At 41.1% G+C, this 18,893-nt stretch overlaps 1 protein-coding gene across 3 annotated transcripts in view; it reads left to right on the top strand.

The window, feature by feature from the left end:
* The window catches only part of LOC126195020 (uncharacterized), a 170,521-nt gene that overhangs the window by 133,336 nt on the left and 18,292 nt on the right, over positions 1–18,893 (top strand). For all 3 annotated transcript variants that reach the window (XM_049933454.1, XM_049933455.1, XM_049933453.1), the window contains exons 17-18: positions 7,355–7,514; positions 8,599–8,709. In XM_049933454.1, coding sequence (XP_049789411.1) covers positions 7,355–7,514; positions 8,599–8,709 — 271 coding nt within the window. The remainder of the gene's footprint in view (positions 1–7,354; positions 7,515–8,598; positions 8,710–18,893) is intronic.

The raw sequence follows: 18,893 nt of genomic DNA, 5'->3' as shown, positions 1-18,893 counted from the left end.
TAATGTTTCCTGCGTCATCGTAGCTGCTCAAGTGTAGCGCTTTCTGGCAACTGCTGAAACAAATCTATTTCTGACAGGTGCGGGAAAATATTCCGAATGGTTGTTTGGAAAGCGTTACTTTCAAAGTAAATTTCCTTTTACGCAAGATGAACTCTGTGCGTGAATGTCTGATGAATTTCTTAAATCACAGAGCGTTTGACTCTCATTCAAAAATCAAATCTTTGAGGATGACCATTTAGAATATGTTCAAGCCCAGAAGATCAGACTTTTATGTCGTCGTTAAAAATTTTACTGGCACATTTGTGTGATGTATCTTAAAGTGGAACATGCGCAAAAAAGATCAACATTATGTGTGAAAGCATAGCTTCTCTTGCAGCTTATTAATCTTAGAGACCAATATTATATGTAAAAGCTTTTCTTTTCTTGTAGCAACACTATGTATATTAATTTAAACCATTACCTTTCCCTATTTGTGTGTTCGCGCTACTTAACAGTGATGTTGCTATTGGCTGACTACATCACGTGTCCTATGCTCTAATATCCGCTGTCATCGGCTGGCAAGATCAGGTGACATGAGCTGCGACTGGCGCACAAAAGCGCATCGCAATCTCGATCTCAGTCCTTCGGAAAGTAACATGCTGTATTTGGTGGAGTTCGAATTTATACTTTCGTAATACGAAATATGCAATGTACATGTTGCTGCACATCAGACATCTTTCCAAAACGTGTTTTTTTCCCCTGAGTTTCGTTTTCTAAAGTGCCAGGGAATTAGAGATCAGTGTATAAAACCACAACCATTGAAAGAATTGATAAGATGTACAGTTTTGAGGAAAAGTATACTGTTACTTAACACGGAAAAAGGGTATTTTCATTCTGAAGAAAGTGTATTTTTAACCGGGAAATCCAGGAAAAATCCAGTAATTTTTTCTCCTCGTCCATGTATACATCCTGCATTCATTTCAACTAACTTTGTAAGGGCACTGATAAAGCTGTCACATGGGTGACACACACACACACACACACACACACACACACACACACACACACACACACACACACAAGTTAATAGTATTGCTTTACTGATATGTAAACTAGCAAAAAAACTGGCTCCAAGGGTGACATCCAGTGAGCCACACAGATTTATACATTAACTCCACCCATTGTCTGACACTTTTTAAAGAAAAATGTATGTCGGATTCCACCATATCTCTGTCAGCAATGTGGCAGAATCAAATTTACTATGGAGATAAAAAAGAATGGGGTATTTGCTGGTCCTCAGTGTGGAAGTTTACTGAAAGCCTGATGGTAAACTTGGCCACAAAATATAGAGGAAATTCACCAGGACGGCCTGGTACTTACATGCCTCCTCCCACCATCACCCTATGCAGGAGAAATCCTCCCTGCACACTTTAACCAAGAGGTCCCCCAAGATCACCAGTGAACAATATTTGAAACTAGATCAAGCCAATTTTCTGAAGCAGCAAGAAAATAAAACATGTTCTTGGATCAACAAAAGATGCAGTTGACATGCTACGTATTACTGGAGTTTATGAAATAGACTGCAAGTGTGGACTAGTGCATTTAGGTGAATCAGGGCGACCGATTAGTACACAGATATCTGAATGTGAAAGATATATCCGTCCAAGAAAACACACCAAGTTGGCAGTGGCAGAACATCAGTAAGGCAAACAGCTATCACTCAGAGAAGTTTGCATACTGGCAAATCAGCCACTTATGTAGAGGAGGAAGATTAGAGAGGCAACAGGAATAGCCAAGTGATGCGCCAATGTGAATAGAGAAGATGGTTACAGGCTTCCAGTGTCCTGGCTGCCAGCAGTAACAGCACTATGGAATAACATGTCTCGCCAAGTCACACGCCCAGGGGAGGCCACAGCGCCCTTAAGTACACAGGTCATAGGCATCTGTCGGATGGCACTAGGCAGAAAGCAAACAGCACTATGCCGGCAATTTCTCATTTGCCTATTTCCGCCAGTGGCAAGAAATAAAGCCGATATCAATAAATGCCCCCCCATCCCCCCGGCTCCTCTCCTCATTTGCAATACCTATCAGGTTAGGATAACAGCATCTTTCACAAGTTTTTCCTTGTTCAGCAGTCAGTAGAAATGCTCGGAGGAAGGCCATTTGCAGCAGAGGCTGAAATGTCAGAGAATTATACATATAAACAATGTGATCACATATTCTGCAGAATTTCACTGAAAGTTAGCTATTTTTACTCTCAAAAGTTACATAAAATTTCCTGATGATTGGTTTTTGGAAAATGTCTTTGTTGACTCGCAGGTTGGTGTGTGATTTTTATGATCTGCAAAGGGCACACACACATGAGTGGGAGTGGGTCCTACTTGCATGATGAGCACTGGAGTGACAGGTGGCACCTACTGAGACTGGGGATACCTACTTTAAGGCACAGGTCATTGTGTGCAGCAGCAATTATGTTAAAGCTTCCAAATTGTTAATGCATATCACTATGCCACAACAAATTCTCCTAATGCCTCTCAATCTAGCCCATATATGGTTTTAATTTCACATATTACGAAGCAGCCTGTAGATGCCTTAAAATTGGAAATAAATAAGACTTGAATTCCATTATTGCTACTCCATCTATGAAGCCTGATGCAATGTTATCTGCTTGGTGACCTAAGAGTTTCCTCTATGATTCCAAGTGTTATGCTGTGTTATCTATAGCTGTTTCAACAACCATGAGATAAAGCAAAACTGTGTCGAGAAACAAATGAACAGCTTCTTAAAATTGCAGTATAGTGGTTTGAGGTTGATGTGTGGTTACAGACAAGTTTTGATGCTTTGAAAATTTTATATGAACAGCAGAATCCATTGAAAGTTCATCAGAAATGAGATGCATTGTGATAGGTGCCACTCTAATATATAATGGAGTAGGTCTTGCAGTGTCATTTTGTTTTAATGTTGGACTTCCGTAATGAGCTGTACTCATCTGTGCTACTACTGTAGGATTGTGTGTCCTTTAATTTTCCAAAAGAAAACCAGAGTAAAAGGTAACCGGCCATTCAGTAATGAATCAGTGGACTGGTATAGAAATAACATTTCAAAATTATTTCTTTACATTTGGTGTAAATAAAGAGTAACATATGTGATGCATGAAGAGAAATTTTGATATGAATTAATGGTGAATGATATCTTAGAATCTTGGAAATATGCTGTACACCCAAAGTCTCTACATGAGGACAGGAAATTTGTTTTTGGCGTAGCTGAAAGAGCCACCCAGGTTTTCAGTTGAAGTGATATGGGGTAACCATTAAGCTGCTTAGATGGGTATTTGAAACCTGCTGCTTGCAAATCGAACTCTGTACATTAATCAAGTTAAAGAGCTCTTCTGTGTGGGCTTGTGTGGTGTTCTTATTCTCCTATATCTGGTTACCTGACACCTGCCATCACTCCATATCTCCTACCCTCACTTTCTCCTTTACTTTATCATCAGTGTATATTACCTGGCAGTAGACAGTCTACTCCACTAGTGGTTGTCACATTACATTGTTTGGTTCATCTTTTCATCAGCAAAACCTTTTTATAAATTTTACATTCGGTCTTCCTTAAACTACTTACCTCCATTTGTTAAAATGGACAATCAGAAAATGTGTTCGAAGACCATACAGGCCAGAAGTGGTGTGCCAGTCAGGCAGAATGGCTGTGGCCATTGAGGCAATCTTCACACTGATGCATCAGGTTGAACATACCCGTTTGGTAAAGCACCATATCCTGCTGCATAAAGAAGAGCATAGCTGCCTGCTGCACATCCTCGTCTGATAGGAATGTCAACCCTTCAAGGCCTTTTTTAAGGAACTGAAAGCGTAATAATAGCAGGGAGAGATCAGGACTGTAGGGTGGGTGCTCAAGTGTCTCCTACTTGACTTGGTGTAACTTCTGCTAATTACCCAGATCAATTGGCATCTGTGTACTGGTGTTTGTCCTTCGGCAGCCAAGAAAAGAATAACAGTACATTGATCCTGTTTGGATGCGTTTGGTAATAACATAGCCATAGTTGAAGTTTTTGCATTTACCACACATGCATCGGAAAGCCACAAACGCCACAGTAATCCTTGCTAACATATCAGTGCTTATATACTCACATTGGAGGCCCACTGAGTTAATATGTGCTTTTTGATCAGCCGCTATGGACCAAAAGTTCTAAAATTTTAAAGCAAAGGTAAGAACTCGTTAAGTAGTAAAGACATTTAACCACATAAACAACAAGGCAGAAAACTTCGTTAACTATAAGATGAACCTTTTTTTCAGGTTGTGTGTGTGTGTGTGTGTGTGTGTGCATGTGTGTGTGCGTGCATGCGTGCGCGCGTGCACAACACACTAAACAGGAGCGTGCGGAGATCGAAAAAGGTTTAGTCTGAAAATCAGTGAAGTTTAGTGCTTTATTTATATGTCTGTTGATGACTTCTGCTTCTATCATTTGATGAATTTTACCTTGATGCTAGAAATTTTTGTACATCTCCCGAGGACACACTATTACCGTAATAACAGTCTCGTACAGTTTCCAATAGCTACAACCTGGCATCCTTATAGTTTTTACTGTAAGGCCAGTTGAAGCTAGTGTTTTGCCATTGTTTTATACTGTTCTGTAACACAAGTGACATTGTGAGTTCTAAAGTTCCTAGTTCCAAAGTTCTTGTGAGTCCTAAAGTTCCCTGTTCTAAGCAAGTGTGTCAGTTACAGTTAGTTTGATCAATATCAGGTTAACGTATGTACAGTGCTTCGTGTTTCATGTGCCTCTGTTTACCAGAACTTTGTACCATATTGGAAAAAAAAATTACAGTAAAACAACAAATTAATGAACCGACTTTAAATGAATACTTCCATTGGTCACGGTGAAACTCCCATGAGAACAATGTTATTCCTGTCCACTTTTAAGGGATAAACATGAAACATTCTGAAAATTAAAATCCAATTTCTACACAATTCCTAATGTGTCCAAGAGAACTTATAATTAAATTTTCCGCAAGAGTTTCAAAGTTCTTTCAGTTTCACACAGGTCATAGTTTGTGCTGTGTGATACAGTAAACAGTAACTGTTCTAATCAAATGACATGTACCTAGATCGCAGTCAGTAACTTGACATCCTTTGTAGTGAAACCAGCAAGTGTGTTGAATAACTTATGTCACAGTCAGTTCACGAAGGGTGAAAACTGCGGTAGTTTTTTTATAATTGTTTGTTTATTGAAGGGTGGACGTTATCAATTTTACTTTTGTCAGTTTATGGTCCCTGAACATAGAAAATTTACAATGCAGCAGAAGGTCTTCCATAATATTAATGAGACTCCTAAAATAAAACATTCAGACATTGTGAAGATTTGTGATTTAGTGTCGTCTACATGTGCAGCATACTCAAATTTAAGAAAGCATTCTTAAATACTGAGGCTAACAATTCCTTTGGATCCAAAAGGAAGCATATTTGTAAGCCTACAATTGATGATGTGAAACATACTCTTTTGAAGTTGTTTCAAAGAATTAGAAGTGGCAACATTCCAATAAATGGAAAGAGGCTGTAAGAAAAGGTTCTTGAAATCAACATTGAAGACCTGAAAAATTCAGTGCACCAAATAGCTGTTTGGATCATTTTAAAAAACATCACACTCTATTCTTTCAAAGTGGAAGTGGAAAAGGTGAGGCTGTGGTCATAGAAAATGCAAACCCATTGGAGGACATTAGATTGTCACAATTGATACAGAGTTATGAGCCCAGAGACACTTTCAGTGCTGATCAAACTGGCATCTTGTATGCTTTACTTCCTGCAAAGTGAGTAAAATGCCACAGATGTAATAACAAGTAAAGAAATGATGATGGCACTATTGTGTGTAAGTAAGGAAGGAAATGAAAACATTGCCCCCACCAATAAGAAGAATGGAGTAGGATCCATTATAGTTCCAAAAATGTGACATTCTAGCACTGTTTTTGTTGTGATGATGATGTCCTGACTTGCACAGCCAAGATTGATGCAAGTGAAAAGTGTGAAATACTTTGATGCTAAAGATGAAAAGGAAGAAGAGGCGGTGGCCGCTGTTGCTTCAAGTTTTGCTGCTGTTGTGCGAGGAATTTGTACTGTCAGAAATTTCTTTGCTCTTTTAACACTGGTGAATCTGTTCTAACTTGTATCAATCAACTGCTGGAAGGACAAAACAAACGAGTCTCAATTTAAAAAAAAGAATAAATGGAGGATGGATTCTGAGAAAAGTGAAATAATTGCAGGGTTGTGTCTCTTAAATTTGTACCACAGGATATGGCAATTTCATAATTAATAGTGCTCATACCACCTAAAGATACTTGAATTATGATTTTAGGTTACTTCTTCCACATACTTTGGCAAAACCCCTTTTAAGGAAATAATATTTAAGTCCCTAAAGATTCATCAAGAAGGGATTTTACTGTGCATCTTCCGTTCCTTACATATGGTAGTTGAATAAAATGGTAATGGAAGTTCTGAATAGTGTACATAAGAGCACTCTCATCAGTAAACTACAATGGCTTTTTAATTTCTGAGGAATCATTGTGCTAAATCGTGTAACTAATTAAAATGTTAAAAATGGACTGTGAAAAAGCTGTGGATCAAAGAAGAAAATTTTGCAATGTTAGTTTTACAATTTGTTAGAACATAATTTGTGATAAAAAAAGTAGTTTTTGTTTGCTACTGACAAGAAAGGCACACATCACATGTTGGTCCCTTTTCTGCCGCATCCAATTTTTGCTTTTAGAGGTGGCTCTAAACAGTGGGTGCTCTTAAATATTTCTTTGTTTTATTGACTCTTCAGAAAATGTGTATTATATTTTTAACCTCCTTCCTTTTACATTTCTGAATCTGCCGACTTAAAGACATTCTTTGCTCTGTTAAGTGTCTTTGTCAGGCAGGCAGAGATCGAAGACAGGGTGAGGCTTTCCTTGCCACTGGATGATCCCTGGGAGACTCCTCATCTGGTCTGACAGAGATTCCAGTACAACCCATACACTTCTCCATAAATTCTTTCTCAGCTCTGGCATCAGCGTTGCCTTTAGTGGTTCAGTCTTACCGCTCCTACGTATTTTCATCGTCAGCATATGTAATCCGGGGATGTCAAGAATTCCGGATGAATTACCCCTAGATCGAGAAACTGGTGATCTTGCTGTTTAGTCCCTTAAACCCCAATCAACCAAATTAGAGGAAGGCATGCTTGTTAGCTTTCATTGCTGCCATTTCATTGACTTCACATGTCACAAAATTGGAGGTAGAGCAATTTTAGAATGTCACGCGTTTTGTTAACATATTGCTTCTTTTACTTGCACACATTTGACATTTTCCCTCTTTTTTTTTTTTTTTCCAGAATCCACAGGCAGACCTCCAGGCCCAGGACAGGTGCCACAGGATTGGGCAGAAAAAACCAGTTAATGTTTACCGTCTTGTAACCAAAGGTACTATAGATGAAGTAATAATGAAGACAGCTGTGGCCAAGAGGAAACTTGAGAAAGTAGTTATCCTGGAAGGTGTGTACTATAATTAGTGGTGAACGTATGTTGAAACTGGTCTATGTAGTGAATTGTAATGTTCTTATAATAATTTCCAAACTACATGTTATTAAACCTACTAATCGCATACTCCAGGAAAATATTTGGTGTGTTGGCTGATGGGGGTAGCAGAACCAACAAAAGTCCCTAGATAGTGTAAGACTTTGGAATGATATTCCCTTGTTTTGGGTCTGTAACAACTTTACTCCAGTGCAAAATATAGTGTACACTAACATTCTTGTCGCCAATTTGTGTTGTGTTTTTGTTGTAGTAAGTTTTACTTCATGTGGCATTAACTTCTTGTGTTACGTGTCCTTTCTGTGCTAAAGCTGAAAATGTGCTAAAATCAGTGTTGGCTGCTAACAGACTCCAGCTAAAATCACAGGAAGAGAATGCTGTCAGTGCAGGTAAAGTACCTTGTGATTTTTTTATTGATTCATCTAAGCCCCATCAGTCAGTGTGCCAAATGTCTTCAAGGAGTGCACGTATAATGGTATCTGTGTAGAGTTTTTGCCCAAACTTTATATATGTGCGCATGCACGCGCGCACACACCACACACACACACACACACACACAGTAAATTTAAAACAGATTAGTTCCAGTATAGTGTTTCAAAGGATCTGTGGGCTCATTGCAGCTGAATCCATTAACATCACCATGTGGATGCATTAGATTTTGTATTGTAATCATACTAATTTCCCCCCCCCCCCCCCCCCCCCAAAGCACATACTATTTATATTCACATAGTTAGCTTGAAGTAGCGACACAAAATATGCTTTCAGTACTGTGCATGTTTGTTACAGACACCAGCAGTTTGACTCTACCCACTGCACGTTATTCAATATTCTTGCAAATTGCTTAATCTGAATTTTGTAACAGTATTTACATGCATGCATGTCAGGTTTATCCATATTCTTCGTAATTGGAGTTTAGTGGAGTTTTTCTTAACACATCCATGAGAATGCTGTCCACCCATTGACTTCTCATTTACGATGCTGACATTAGTATTAAACAAAAATTATATAGCTGTAATAACAAACTTCTGATTTAATTCTTCTTCAGGCAAATTCAACTTAACTGCAGATGGTGCAAATACAGAGCTCGATAGAGATAAATTGCAACATCTCCTGCAAGAGTCATTGGCGCATTGTGTAATAGATTCAGGAGACAGTGGTAAGAACTCGAAATTATATTCACTTTTAGAAATTTTCAGATCGAAGAAGCTGCTTATTATTATTGCTTATTATTATGAAGGAGACAAAGCTGTGTTTGATTTGAAGGTTGGCTTTAACATTGTTGTGCTTTATGAGTTGTGATTCTGTTGTAGATAGTGTTCCTATGTCTTCCGCTGAACTTTGAACTGACATACCCAGCCAGTTCTAGGCAACCTATATTTTAATATTGACTTATAAACAGAATGCAGCTTGGTGTTTTCCACATTGACAGATCATTACAAGAGGTGAAAAAAGTGACAATTGACAGGGAAAAATGCCAGTGAATGGCTGAAGATTGAACCCCTGCGTTTGTGGACTTATTGCCAGACACTCACTGGGTCACACCTTATTTATTGTTATAAATTTATTTTCAGGAGCTGTCTCATTAAAATAATTGTATGACGCAGGCTGAAAGTTGTGGTGTTTGTTAAAACCTCTCATATTCTATACATACCATAAAATAGTCTCCTGCTGTGGGGGTTTCTTCGCCATATATTAAGGCTAATCTCAGGAACTAATGTAGGGATTTTGATATGACTTTTATCGGTAGATAGACTGATCCAAATAGAAGATTTGTGGTTGTTGTTGTTGTGGTCGTCAGTCCTGAGACTGGTTTGATGCAGCTCTCCATTCTACTCTGTCCTGTGCAAGCTTCTTCATCTCCCAGTACCTACTGCAACCTACATCCTTCTGAATCTCCTTAGTGTATTCATCTCTTGGTCTCCCTCTACGATTTTTACCCTCCATGCTGCCCTCCAATACTAATTTGGTGATCCCTTGATGCCTCAGGACATGTCCTACCAACCGATCCCTTCTTCTAGTCAAGTTGTGCCACAAACTTCTCTTCTCCCCAATCCTATTCAATACCTCCTCATTAGTTATGTGATCTACCCATCTAATCTTCAGCATTCTTCTGTAGCACCACATTTCGAAAGCTTCTATTCTCTTCTTGTCCAAACTAGTTATCGTCCATGTTTCACTTCCATACATGGCCACACTCCATACAAATACTTTCAGAAATGACTTCCTGACACTTAAATCTATATTCGATGTTAACAAATTTCTCTTCTTCAGAAACGCTTTCCTTGCCATCGCCAGTCTACATTTTATATCCTCTCTACTTTGACCATCGTCAGTTATTTTGCTCCCCAAATAGCAAAACTCCTTTACTACTTTAAGTGTCTCATTTCCTAATCTAATCCCCTCAGCATCACCCGATTTAATTTGACTACATTCCATTATCCTCATTTTGCTTTTGTTGATGTTCATCTTATATCCTCCTTTCAAGACACTATCCATTCCGTTCAACTGCTCTTCCAAGTCCTTTGCTGTCTCTGACAGAATTACAATGTCATCGGCAAACCTCAAAGTTTTTATTACTTCTCAGTGGATTTTAATACCTACACCGAATTTTTCTTTTGTTTCTTTCACTGCTTGCTCAATATAAAGATTAAATAACATTGGGGATAGGCTACAACCCTGTCTCACTCCCTTCCCAACCATTGCTTCTCTTTCATGCCCCTCGACTCTTATAACTGCCATCTGGTTTCTGTACAAATTGTAAATAGCCTTTCGCTCCCTGTATTTTATCCCTGCCACCTTTAGAATTTGAAAGAGAGTATTCCAGTCAACATTGTCAAAAGCTTTATCTAAATCTACAAATGCTAGAAACGTAGGTTTGCCTTTCCTTAATCTAGCTTCTAAGATTAGTCGTAGGGTCACTATTGCCTCACGTGTTCCAATATTTGTACGGAATCCAAACTGATCTTCCCCGAGGTCGGCTTCAGCTAGTTTTTCCATTTGTCTGTAAAGAAATCGCATTAGTATTTTGCAGCTGTGACTTATTAAACTGATAGTTCGGTAATTTTCACATCTGTCAACACCTGCTTTCTTTGGGATTGGAATTATTATATTCTTCTTGAAGTCTGAAGGTATTTCGCCTGTCTCATACATCTTGCTCACCAGATAGTAGAGTTTCGTCAGGACTGGCTCTCCCAAGGCCGTCAGTAGTTCTAATGGAATGTTGTATACTCCTGGGGCCTTGTTTCGACTCAGATCTTTCAGTGCTCTGTCAAACTCTTCACACAGTATCATATTTCCCATTTCATCTTCATCTACATCCTCTTCCATTTCCATAATATTGTCCTCAAGTACATTGCACTTTTCTATATACTTCTTCCACCTTTCTGCTTTCCCTTCTTTGCTTAGAACAGGGTTTCCATCTGAGCTATTGATATTCATGCAAGTGGTTCTCTTTTCTCCAAAGGTCTCTTTAATTTTCCTGTAGGCAGTATCTATCTTACCCCTAGTGAGATAAGCCTCTACATCCTTACATTTGTCCTCTAGCCATCCCTGCTTAGCCATTTTGCACTTCCTGTCGATCTCATTTTTGAGACGTTTGTATTCCCTTTTGCCTGCTTCATTTACTGCGTTTTTATATTTCCTCCTATCATCAATTAAATTCAATTTTCTTCTGTTACCCAAGGATTTCTACTAGCCCTTGTCTTTTTACCTACTTGATCCTCTGCCGCCTTCACTACTTCATCCCTCAAAGCTACCCATTCTTCTTCTACTGTATTTCTTTCCCCCATTCCTGTCAATTGTTCCCTTATGCTCTCCCTGAAACTCTGTACAACCTCTGGTTCTTTCAGTTTATCCAGGTCCCACCTCTTTAAATTCCCACCTTTTTGTAGTTTCTTTAGTTTTAATCTACAGTTCATAACCAATAGATTGTGGTCAGAGTCCACATCTGCGCCTGGAAATGTCTTACAATTTAAAACCTGGTTCCTAAATCTCTGTCTTACCATTATATAATCTATCTGAAACCTGTCAGTATCTCCAGGGTTCTTCCATGTATACAACCTTCTTTCATGATTCTTGAACCAAGTGTTAGCTATGATTAAGTTGTGCTCTGTGCAAAATTCTACCAAGCGGCCTCCTCTTTCATTTTTAGCCCCAATCCATATTCACCTAGTATGTTTCCTTCTCTCCCTTTTCCTACTGACGAATTCCAGTCACCCATCACTATTAAATTTTCGTCTCCCTTCACTATCTGAGTAATTTCTTTGATTTCATCATACATTTCTTCAATTTCTTCGTCATCTGCAGAACTTGTTGGCATATAAAGTTGTACTACTGTAGTAGGCATGGGCTTCGTGTCTATCTTGGCCACAATAATGCGTTCACTATGCTGTTTGTAGTAGCTTACCCGCACTCCTATTTTCCTATTCATTATTAAAGCTACTCCTGCATTACCCCTATTTGATTTTGTATTTATGATCCTGTATTCGCCTGACCAAAGGTCTTGTTCCTCCTGCCACCGAACTTCACTAATTCCCACTATATCTAACTTTAACCTATTCATTTCCCTTTTTAAAGTTTCTAACCTACCTGCCCGATTAAGGGATCTGACATTCCACGCTCCGATCTGTAGAACGCCAGTTTTCTTTCTCCTGATAACGACGTCCTCTTGAGTAGTCCCTGCCCGGAGATCCGAATGGGGGACTATTTTACCTCCGGAATATTTTACCCAAGAGGATGCCATCATCATTTAACCATACAGTAAAGCTGCACGCCCTCGGGAAAAATTACGGCTGTAGTTTCCCCTTGCTTTCAGCCGTTCGTAGTACCAGCACAGCAAGGCCGTTTTGGTTAGTGTTACACGGCCAGATCAGTCAATCATCCAGACTGTTGCCCCTGCAACTACTGAAAAGAAAAGGCTGCTGCCCCTCTTCAGGAACCACACGTTTGTCTGGCTTCTCAACAGATTTGTGGTATATAATTTATTACCATTACACCACACAAATTGTCTGATACATAGTTCTCGAGACTCGTTAGTGTGGCACAAAGCATTCTGCCTCATTTGACCATTCTGTCTGATCTTACACGATTTCTCTATGGAGCCTCTATCTTACTTTGTCCCTGGTTTCTTTGGGACTTCATTTTCTGATCTAACATTCCACTAGTACATCTTGTCTCTGTATATGTCTTTGACTTCAGTTTCTGTTGAATGTATTTGTGCTTATTTAGGTCAAGTTTGACTTTGGTACGGTATTGTTGATCAGACCTCTTGTATGTATGTCAGAACTGTATTGGTGAGTGTTATTGGTGGAAGCCTGCTGATGTGCCTGTAGAACTTTTAACATTCTTTTTCTGATGTCTGCTGCTGGGTTTAACATCTTCTCTGTGGTTTTCATAGTGTGTAATCTGCATCCCTCTTCTGTCAGCTTTTGGCTGAGAATTTTCCTCATGATTTTGCATTCTTCCTTCAGTATGCTTTCCCTGTCACTTTTCATGGAGTACTAGTGTCTCACTTGCATACAGTATTTCATGTTTGGTTACTGTGTTGTAGTGTCTGGACTTCGTTTGAATGAGCGTGTATTAATTATTATATATGACTTGTGCTGTGCCAGAAGCTTTTAATTTTTTGTAGTTGAGTCTTCTGTGAGATATTTTATCCTCCTGTAAGTTCGAGGATTACATCTATATATTTAAGATGTGTTTATCTTGCTGTATTTTGTGTCAAAGCCTATTTAATTTTGAGCAGGATAATTTAGACTTTTGGAAAGAGATTGCAGGCCAACTTTTTCTGCACATTTTTCATTTTAATACAGCTGAAAACTGTCAGAACTAAACTTCAAAGTGATTAAGATATCCCAAAACACACACACACACACACACACAGAGAGAGAGAGATTATATATATAAAAAGATGATGTGACTTACCAAATGAAAGTGCTGGCAGGTCGACAGACACACAAACAAACACAAACATACACACAAAATTCAAGCTTTCACAACAAACTGTTGCCTCATCAGGAAAGAGGGAAGGAGAGGGAAAGACGAAAGGATGTGGGTTTTAAGGGAGAGGGTAAGGAGTCATTCCAATCCCGGGAGCGGAAAGACTTACCTTAGGGGGAAAAAAGGACGGGTATACACTCACGCGCACACACACACATATCCATCCACACATATACAGACACAAGCAGACATATTTAAAGACAAAAAAACAAATACATACACACACACACACACACACACACACACACAGGGTTATTACAAATGATTGAAGCGATTTCACAGCTCTACAATAACTTTATTATTTGAAATATTTTCACAATGCTTTGCACACACATACAAAAACTCAAAAAGTTTTTTTAGGCATTCACAAACGTTCGATATCTGCCCCTTTAGTGATTCGGCAGACATCAAGCCGATAATCAAGTTCCTCCCACACTTGGCGCAGCATGTCCCGATCAATAAGTTCGAAAGCATCGTTGATGCGAGCTCGCAGTTCTGGCACATTGTGTCTGTTCACTTCACTATTAAGAAAAAATGTTGCTTCATCACTGAAATCAAGTTTCGCACTGAACGCATCCTCTTCCATGAGCTGTTGCAACCGTGCCGAAAATTCAAAGCGTTTGACTTTGTCATCGGGTGTCAGGGCTTGCAGCAATTGTATACGGTAAGGCTTCTGCTTTAGCCTTTTCCGTAAGATTTTCCAAACCGTCGGCTGTGGTACGTTTAGCTCTCTGCTTGCTTTATTCGTCGACTTCCGCGGGCTACGCGTGAAACTTGCCCGCACGCGTTCAACCGTTTCTTCGCTCACTGCAGGCCGACCTGTTGATTTCCCCTAAAAGAGACATCCAGAAGCTTTAAACTGCGCATACCATCGCCGAATGGAGTTGGCAGTTGGTGGATCTTTGTTGAACTTCGTCCTGAAGTGTCGTTGCACTGTTATGACTGACTGATGTGAGTGCATTTCAAGCACGACATACGCTTTCTCGGTTCCTGTCGCCATTTTGTCTCACTGCGCTCTGGCGGCAGAAACCTGAAGTGCGGCTTCAGCCGAACAAAACTTCATGAGTTTTTCTACGTATCTGTAGTGTGTCGTGACTGTTGTGTCTAGACAAGACAGCCTAGACACAATGAGAGGAAGCCGAAAGGCACGCACTTAAACTCACGCAGGCTGGCGTGAGGTCTGAAACAGGATACGTAATGAATGCTATAAAGAAAAGTACGTAGCTTCTGGAATACTGAACTTTAATCCACATTTGTAGAACATCGCTCTTGATGATACATTAATAGAATCTCAATATCAATTGAATACGGCGCCTTGCTAGGTCGTAGCAAATGTAGCTGAAGGCTATGCTAACTATCGTCTCGGCAAATGAGAGCGTATTTGTCAGTGAACCATTCCTATGAACGTCGGCTGTACAACTGGGGCGAGTGCCAGTACGTCTCTCTAGACCTGCCGTGTGGTAGCGCTCGGTCTGCTATCACTGACAGTGGCGACACGGGGGTCCGGTGTATACTAATGGACCGTGGCCAATTTAAAGGCTACCACCTAGCAAGTGTGGTGTCTGGTGGTGACACAACAGTGACCATATGTCAATGAATGGAGCTACAGTGAATTTATGAAATTGCTTCAGTCATTTGTAATAGCCCTGTATATATATATATATATATATCTAAAAACAAAGATGCTGTGACTTACCAAATGAAGCGCTGGCAGGTTGATAGACACACAAAATTCAAGCTTCCGCAACAAACTGTTGCCTCATCAGGAAAGAGGGAAGGAGAGGGAAAGACGAAAGGATGTGGGTTATAAGGGAGAAGGTAAGGAGTCTTTCAAATCCCGGGAGTGGAAAGACTTACTTTAGGGGGAAAAAAGGACGGGTATACACTCGCACACACACATATCCATCCACACATATACAGGCACAAGCAGACATATTTAAAGACAAAATATTATGTGTGGATGGATATGTGTGTGTGTGTGTGCGAGTGTATACCCGTCCTTTTTTCCTCCTAAGGTAAGTCTTTCCGCTCCCGGGATTGGAATGACTCCTTACCCTCTCCCTTAAAACCCACATCCTTTCGTCTTTCCCTCTCCTTCCCTCTTTCCTGATGAGGCAACAGTTTGTTGCGAAAGCTTGAATTTTGTGTGTGTGTTGGTGTTTGTTTGTGTGTCTGTCGACCTGCCAGCGCTTTCGTTCGGTAAGTCACATCATCTTTGTTTTTAGATATATTTATCCCACGTGGAATGTTTCAACAGAGATTCCATGACTTACCAATCGGGAAAGCGCTGTTAGGTAGGCACAATAAAAAACACACAAACACACACACAAAATTTCGAGCTTTGCTTCGTCAGGAAAGAGGGAAGGAGAGGATAAAAACAAAGATGATGTGACTTACCAAACAAAAACGCTGGCAGGTCAATAGACACACAAACAAACGCAAACATACACACGAAATTCAAGCTTTCGCAACAAACTGTTGCTTCATCAGGAAAGAGGGAAGGAGAGGGAAAGACGAAAGGATGTGGGTTTTAAGGCCGGCCGCGGTGGTCTCGCGGTTCTAGGCGCGTAGTCCGGAACCATGGGACTGCTACGGTCGCAGGTTCGAATCCTGCCTCGGGCATCGATGTGTGTGGTGTCCTTAGGTTAGTTAGGTTTAAGTAGTTCTAAGTTCTAGGGGACTGATAACCACAGCAGTTGAGTCCCATAGTGCTCAGAGCCATTTGAACCATTTTTTGTGGGTTTTAAGGGAGAGGGTAATGAGTCATTCCAATCCCGGGAGTGGAAAGACTTACCTTAGGGGGAAAAAGGGACAGGTGTACACTCGCACACACGCACATATCCATCCGCACATGTGTATGTGTATGTGCGGATGTATATGTGTGTGTGTGTGCGAGTGTATTCTGTCCTTTTTTCCCCCAAGGTAAGTCTTTGCGCTCCCGGGATTGGAATGACTCCTTACCCTCTCCCTTAAAACCCACATCCTTTCGTCTTTCCCTCTCCTTCCCTCTTTCCTGATGAGGCAACAGTTTGTTGCGAAAGCTTGAATTTTGTATGTATGTTTGTATTTGTTTGTGTGTCTATCGACGTGCCAGCGCTTTCGTTTGGTAAGTCACATCATCTTTGTTTTTAGCCACGTGGAATGTTTCCCTCTATATATATATATATATATATATATATATATATATATATATATACACAAAATTCAAGCTTTCGCAACAAACTGTTGCCTCATCAGGAAAGAGGGAAGGAGAGGGAAAGACGAAAGGATGTGGGTTTTAAGGGAGAGGGTAAGGAGTCATTCCAATCCCGGGAGTGGAAAGACTTACCTTAGGGGGAAAAAAGGACGGGTATACACTCGCACACACACACATATCCATCCACACATATACAGACACAAGCAGACATATTTAAAGACAAAGAGTTTGGGCAGAGATGTCAGTCGAGGCAGAAGTGCAGAGGCAAAGATGTTGTTGAATGACAGGTGAGGTATGAGTGGCGGCAACTTGAAATTAGCGGAGATTGAGGCCTGGTGGATAACGGGAAGAGAGGATATATTGAAGAGCAAGTTCCCATCTCCAGAGTTCGGATAGGTTGGTGTTAGTGGGAAGTATCCAGATAACCCGGACGGTGTAACACTGTGCCAAGATGTGCTGGCTGTGCACCAAGGCATGTTTAGCCACAGGGTGATCCTCATTACCAACAAACACTGTCTGCCTGTGTCCATTCATGCGAATGGACAGTTTGTTGCTGGTCATTCCCACATAGAATGCGTCACAGTGTAGGCAGGTCAGTTGGTAGATCACGTGGGTGCTTTCACATGTGGCTCTGCCTTTGATCGTGTACACCCTCCGGGTTACAGGACTGGAGTAGGTGGTGGTGGGAGGGTGCATGGGACAGGTTTTACACCGGGGGCGGTTACAAGGGTAGGAGCCAGAGGGTAGGGAAGGTGGTTTGGGGATTTCATAGGGATGACCTAAGAGGTTACGAAGGTTAGGTGGACGGCGGAAAGACACTCTAGGTGGAGTGGGGAGGATTTCATGAAGGATGGATCTCATTTCAGGGCAGGATTTGAGGAAGTTGTATCCCTGCTGGAGAGCCACATTCAGAATCTGATCCAGTCCCGGAAAGTATCCTGTCACAAGTGGGGCACTTTTGTGGTTCTTCTGTGGGAGGTTCTGGGTTTGAGAGGATGAGGAAGTGGCTCTGGTTATTTGCTTCTGTACTATGTCGGGAGGGTAGTTGCGGGATGCGAAAGCTGTTGTCAGGTTGTTGGTGTAATGCTTCAGGGATTCCGGACTGGAGCAGATTCGTTTGCCACGAAGACCTAGGCTGTAGGGAAGGGACCGTTTGATGTGGAATGGGTGGCAGCTGTTGTAATGGAGGTACTGTTGCTTGTTGGTGGGTTTGATGTGGACGGACCTCTCAAACCCAGAACCTCCCACAGAAGAACCACAAAAGTGCCCCACTTGTGACAGGATACTTTCCGGGACTGGATCAGATTCTGAATGTGGCTCTCCAGCAGGGATACGACTTCCTCAAATCCTGCCCTGAAATGTGATCCATCCTTCATGAAATCCTCCCCACTCCACCTAGAGTGTCTTTCCGCCGTCCACCTAACCTTCGTAACCTCTTAGTTCATCCCTATGAAATCCCCAAACCACCTTCCCTACCCTCTGGCTCCTACCCTTGTAACCGCCCCCGGTGTAAAACCTGTCCCATGCACCCTCCCACCACCACCTACTCCAGTCCTGTAACCCGCAAGGTGTACACAATCAAAGGCAGAGCCACATGTGAAAGCACCCACGTGATCTACCAACTGACCTGCCTACACTGTGACGCATTCTATGTGGGAATGACCAGCAACAAACTGTCCATTCGCATGAATGGACACAGGCAGACAGTGTTTGTTGGTAATGAGGATCACCCTGTGGCTAAACATGCCTTGGTGCACGGCCAGCGCATCTTGGCACAGTGTTGCACCGTCCGGGTTATCTGGATACTTCCCACTAACACCAACCTATCCGAACTCTGGAGATGGGAACTTGCTCTTCAATATATCCTCTCTTCCCGTTATCCACCAGGCCTCAATCTCCGCTAATTTCAAGTTGCCGCCACTCATACCTCACCTGTCATTCAACAACATCTTTGCCTCTGCACTTCTGCCTCGACTGACATCTCTGCCCAAACTCTTTGTCTTTAAATATGTCAGTATATGTGTGGATGGATATGTGTGTGTGTGTGTGCGAGTGTATACCCGTCCCTTTTTCCCCCTAAGGTAAGTCTTTCCACTCCCGGGATTAGAATGACTCCTTACCCTCTCCCTTAAAACCCACATCCTTTC

Source organism: Schistocerca nitens, chromosome 7, assembly GCF_023898315.1.
Source record: "Schistocerca nitens isolate TAMUIC-IGC-003100 chromosome 7, iqSchNite1.1, whole genome shotgun sequence".
NCBI lineage: Eukaryota > Metazoa > Arthropoda > Insecta > Orthoptera > Acrididae > Schistocerca > Schistocerca nitens.
This window is presented reverse-complemented; position numbering and strand designations above follow the sequence as displayed.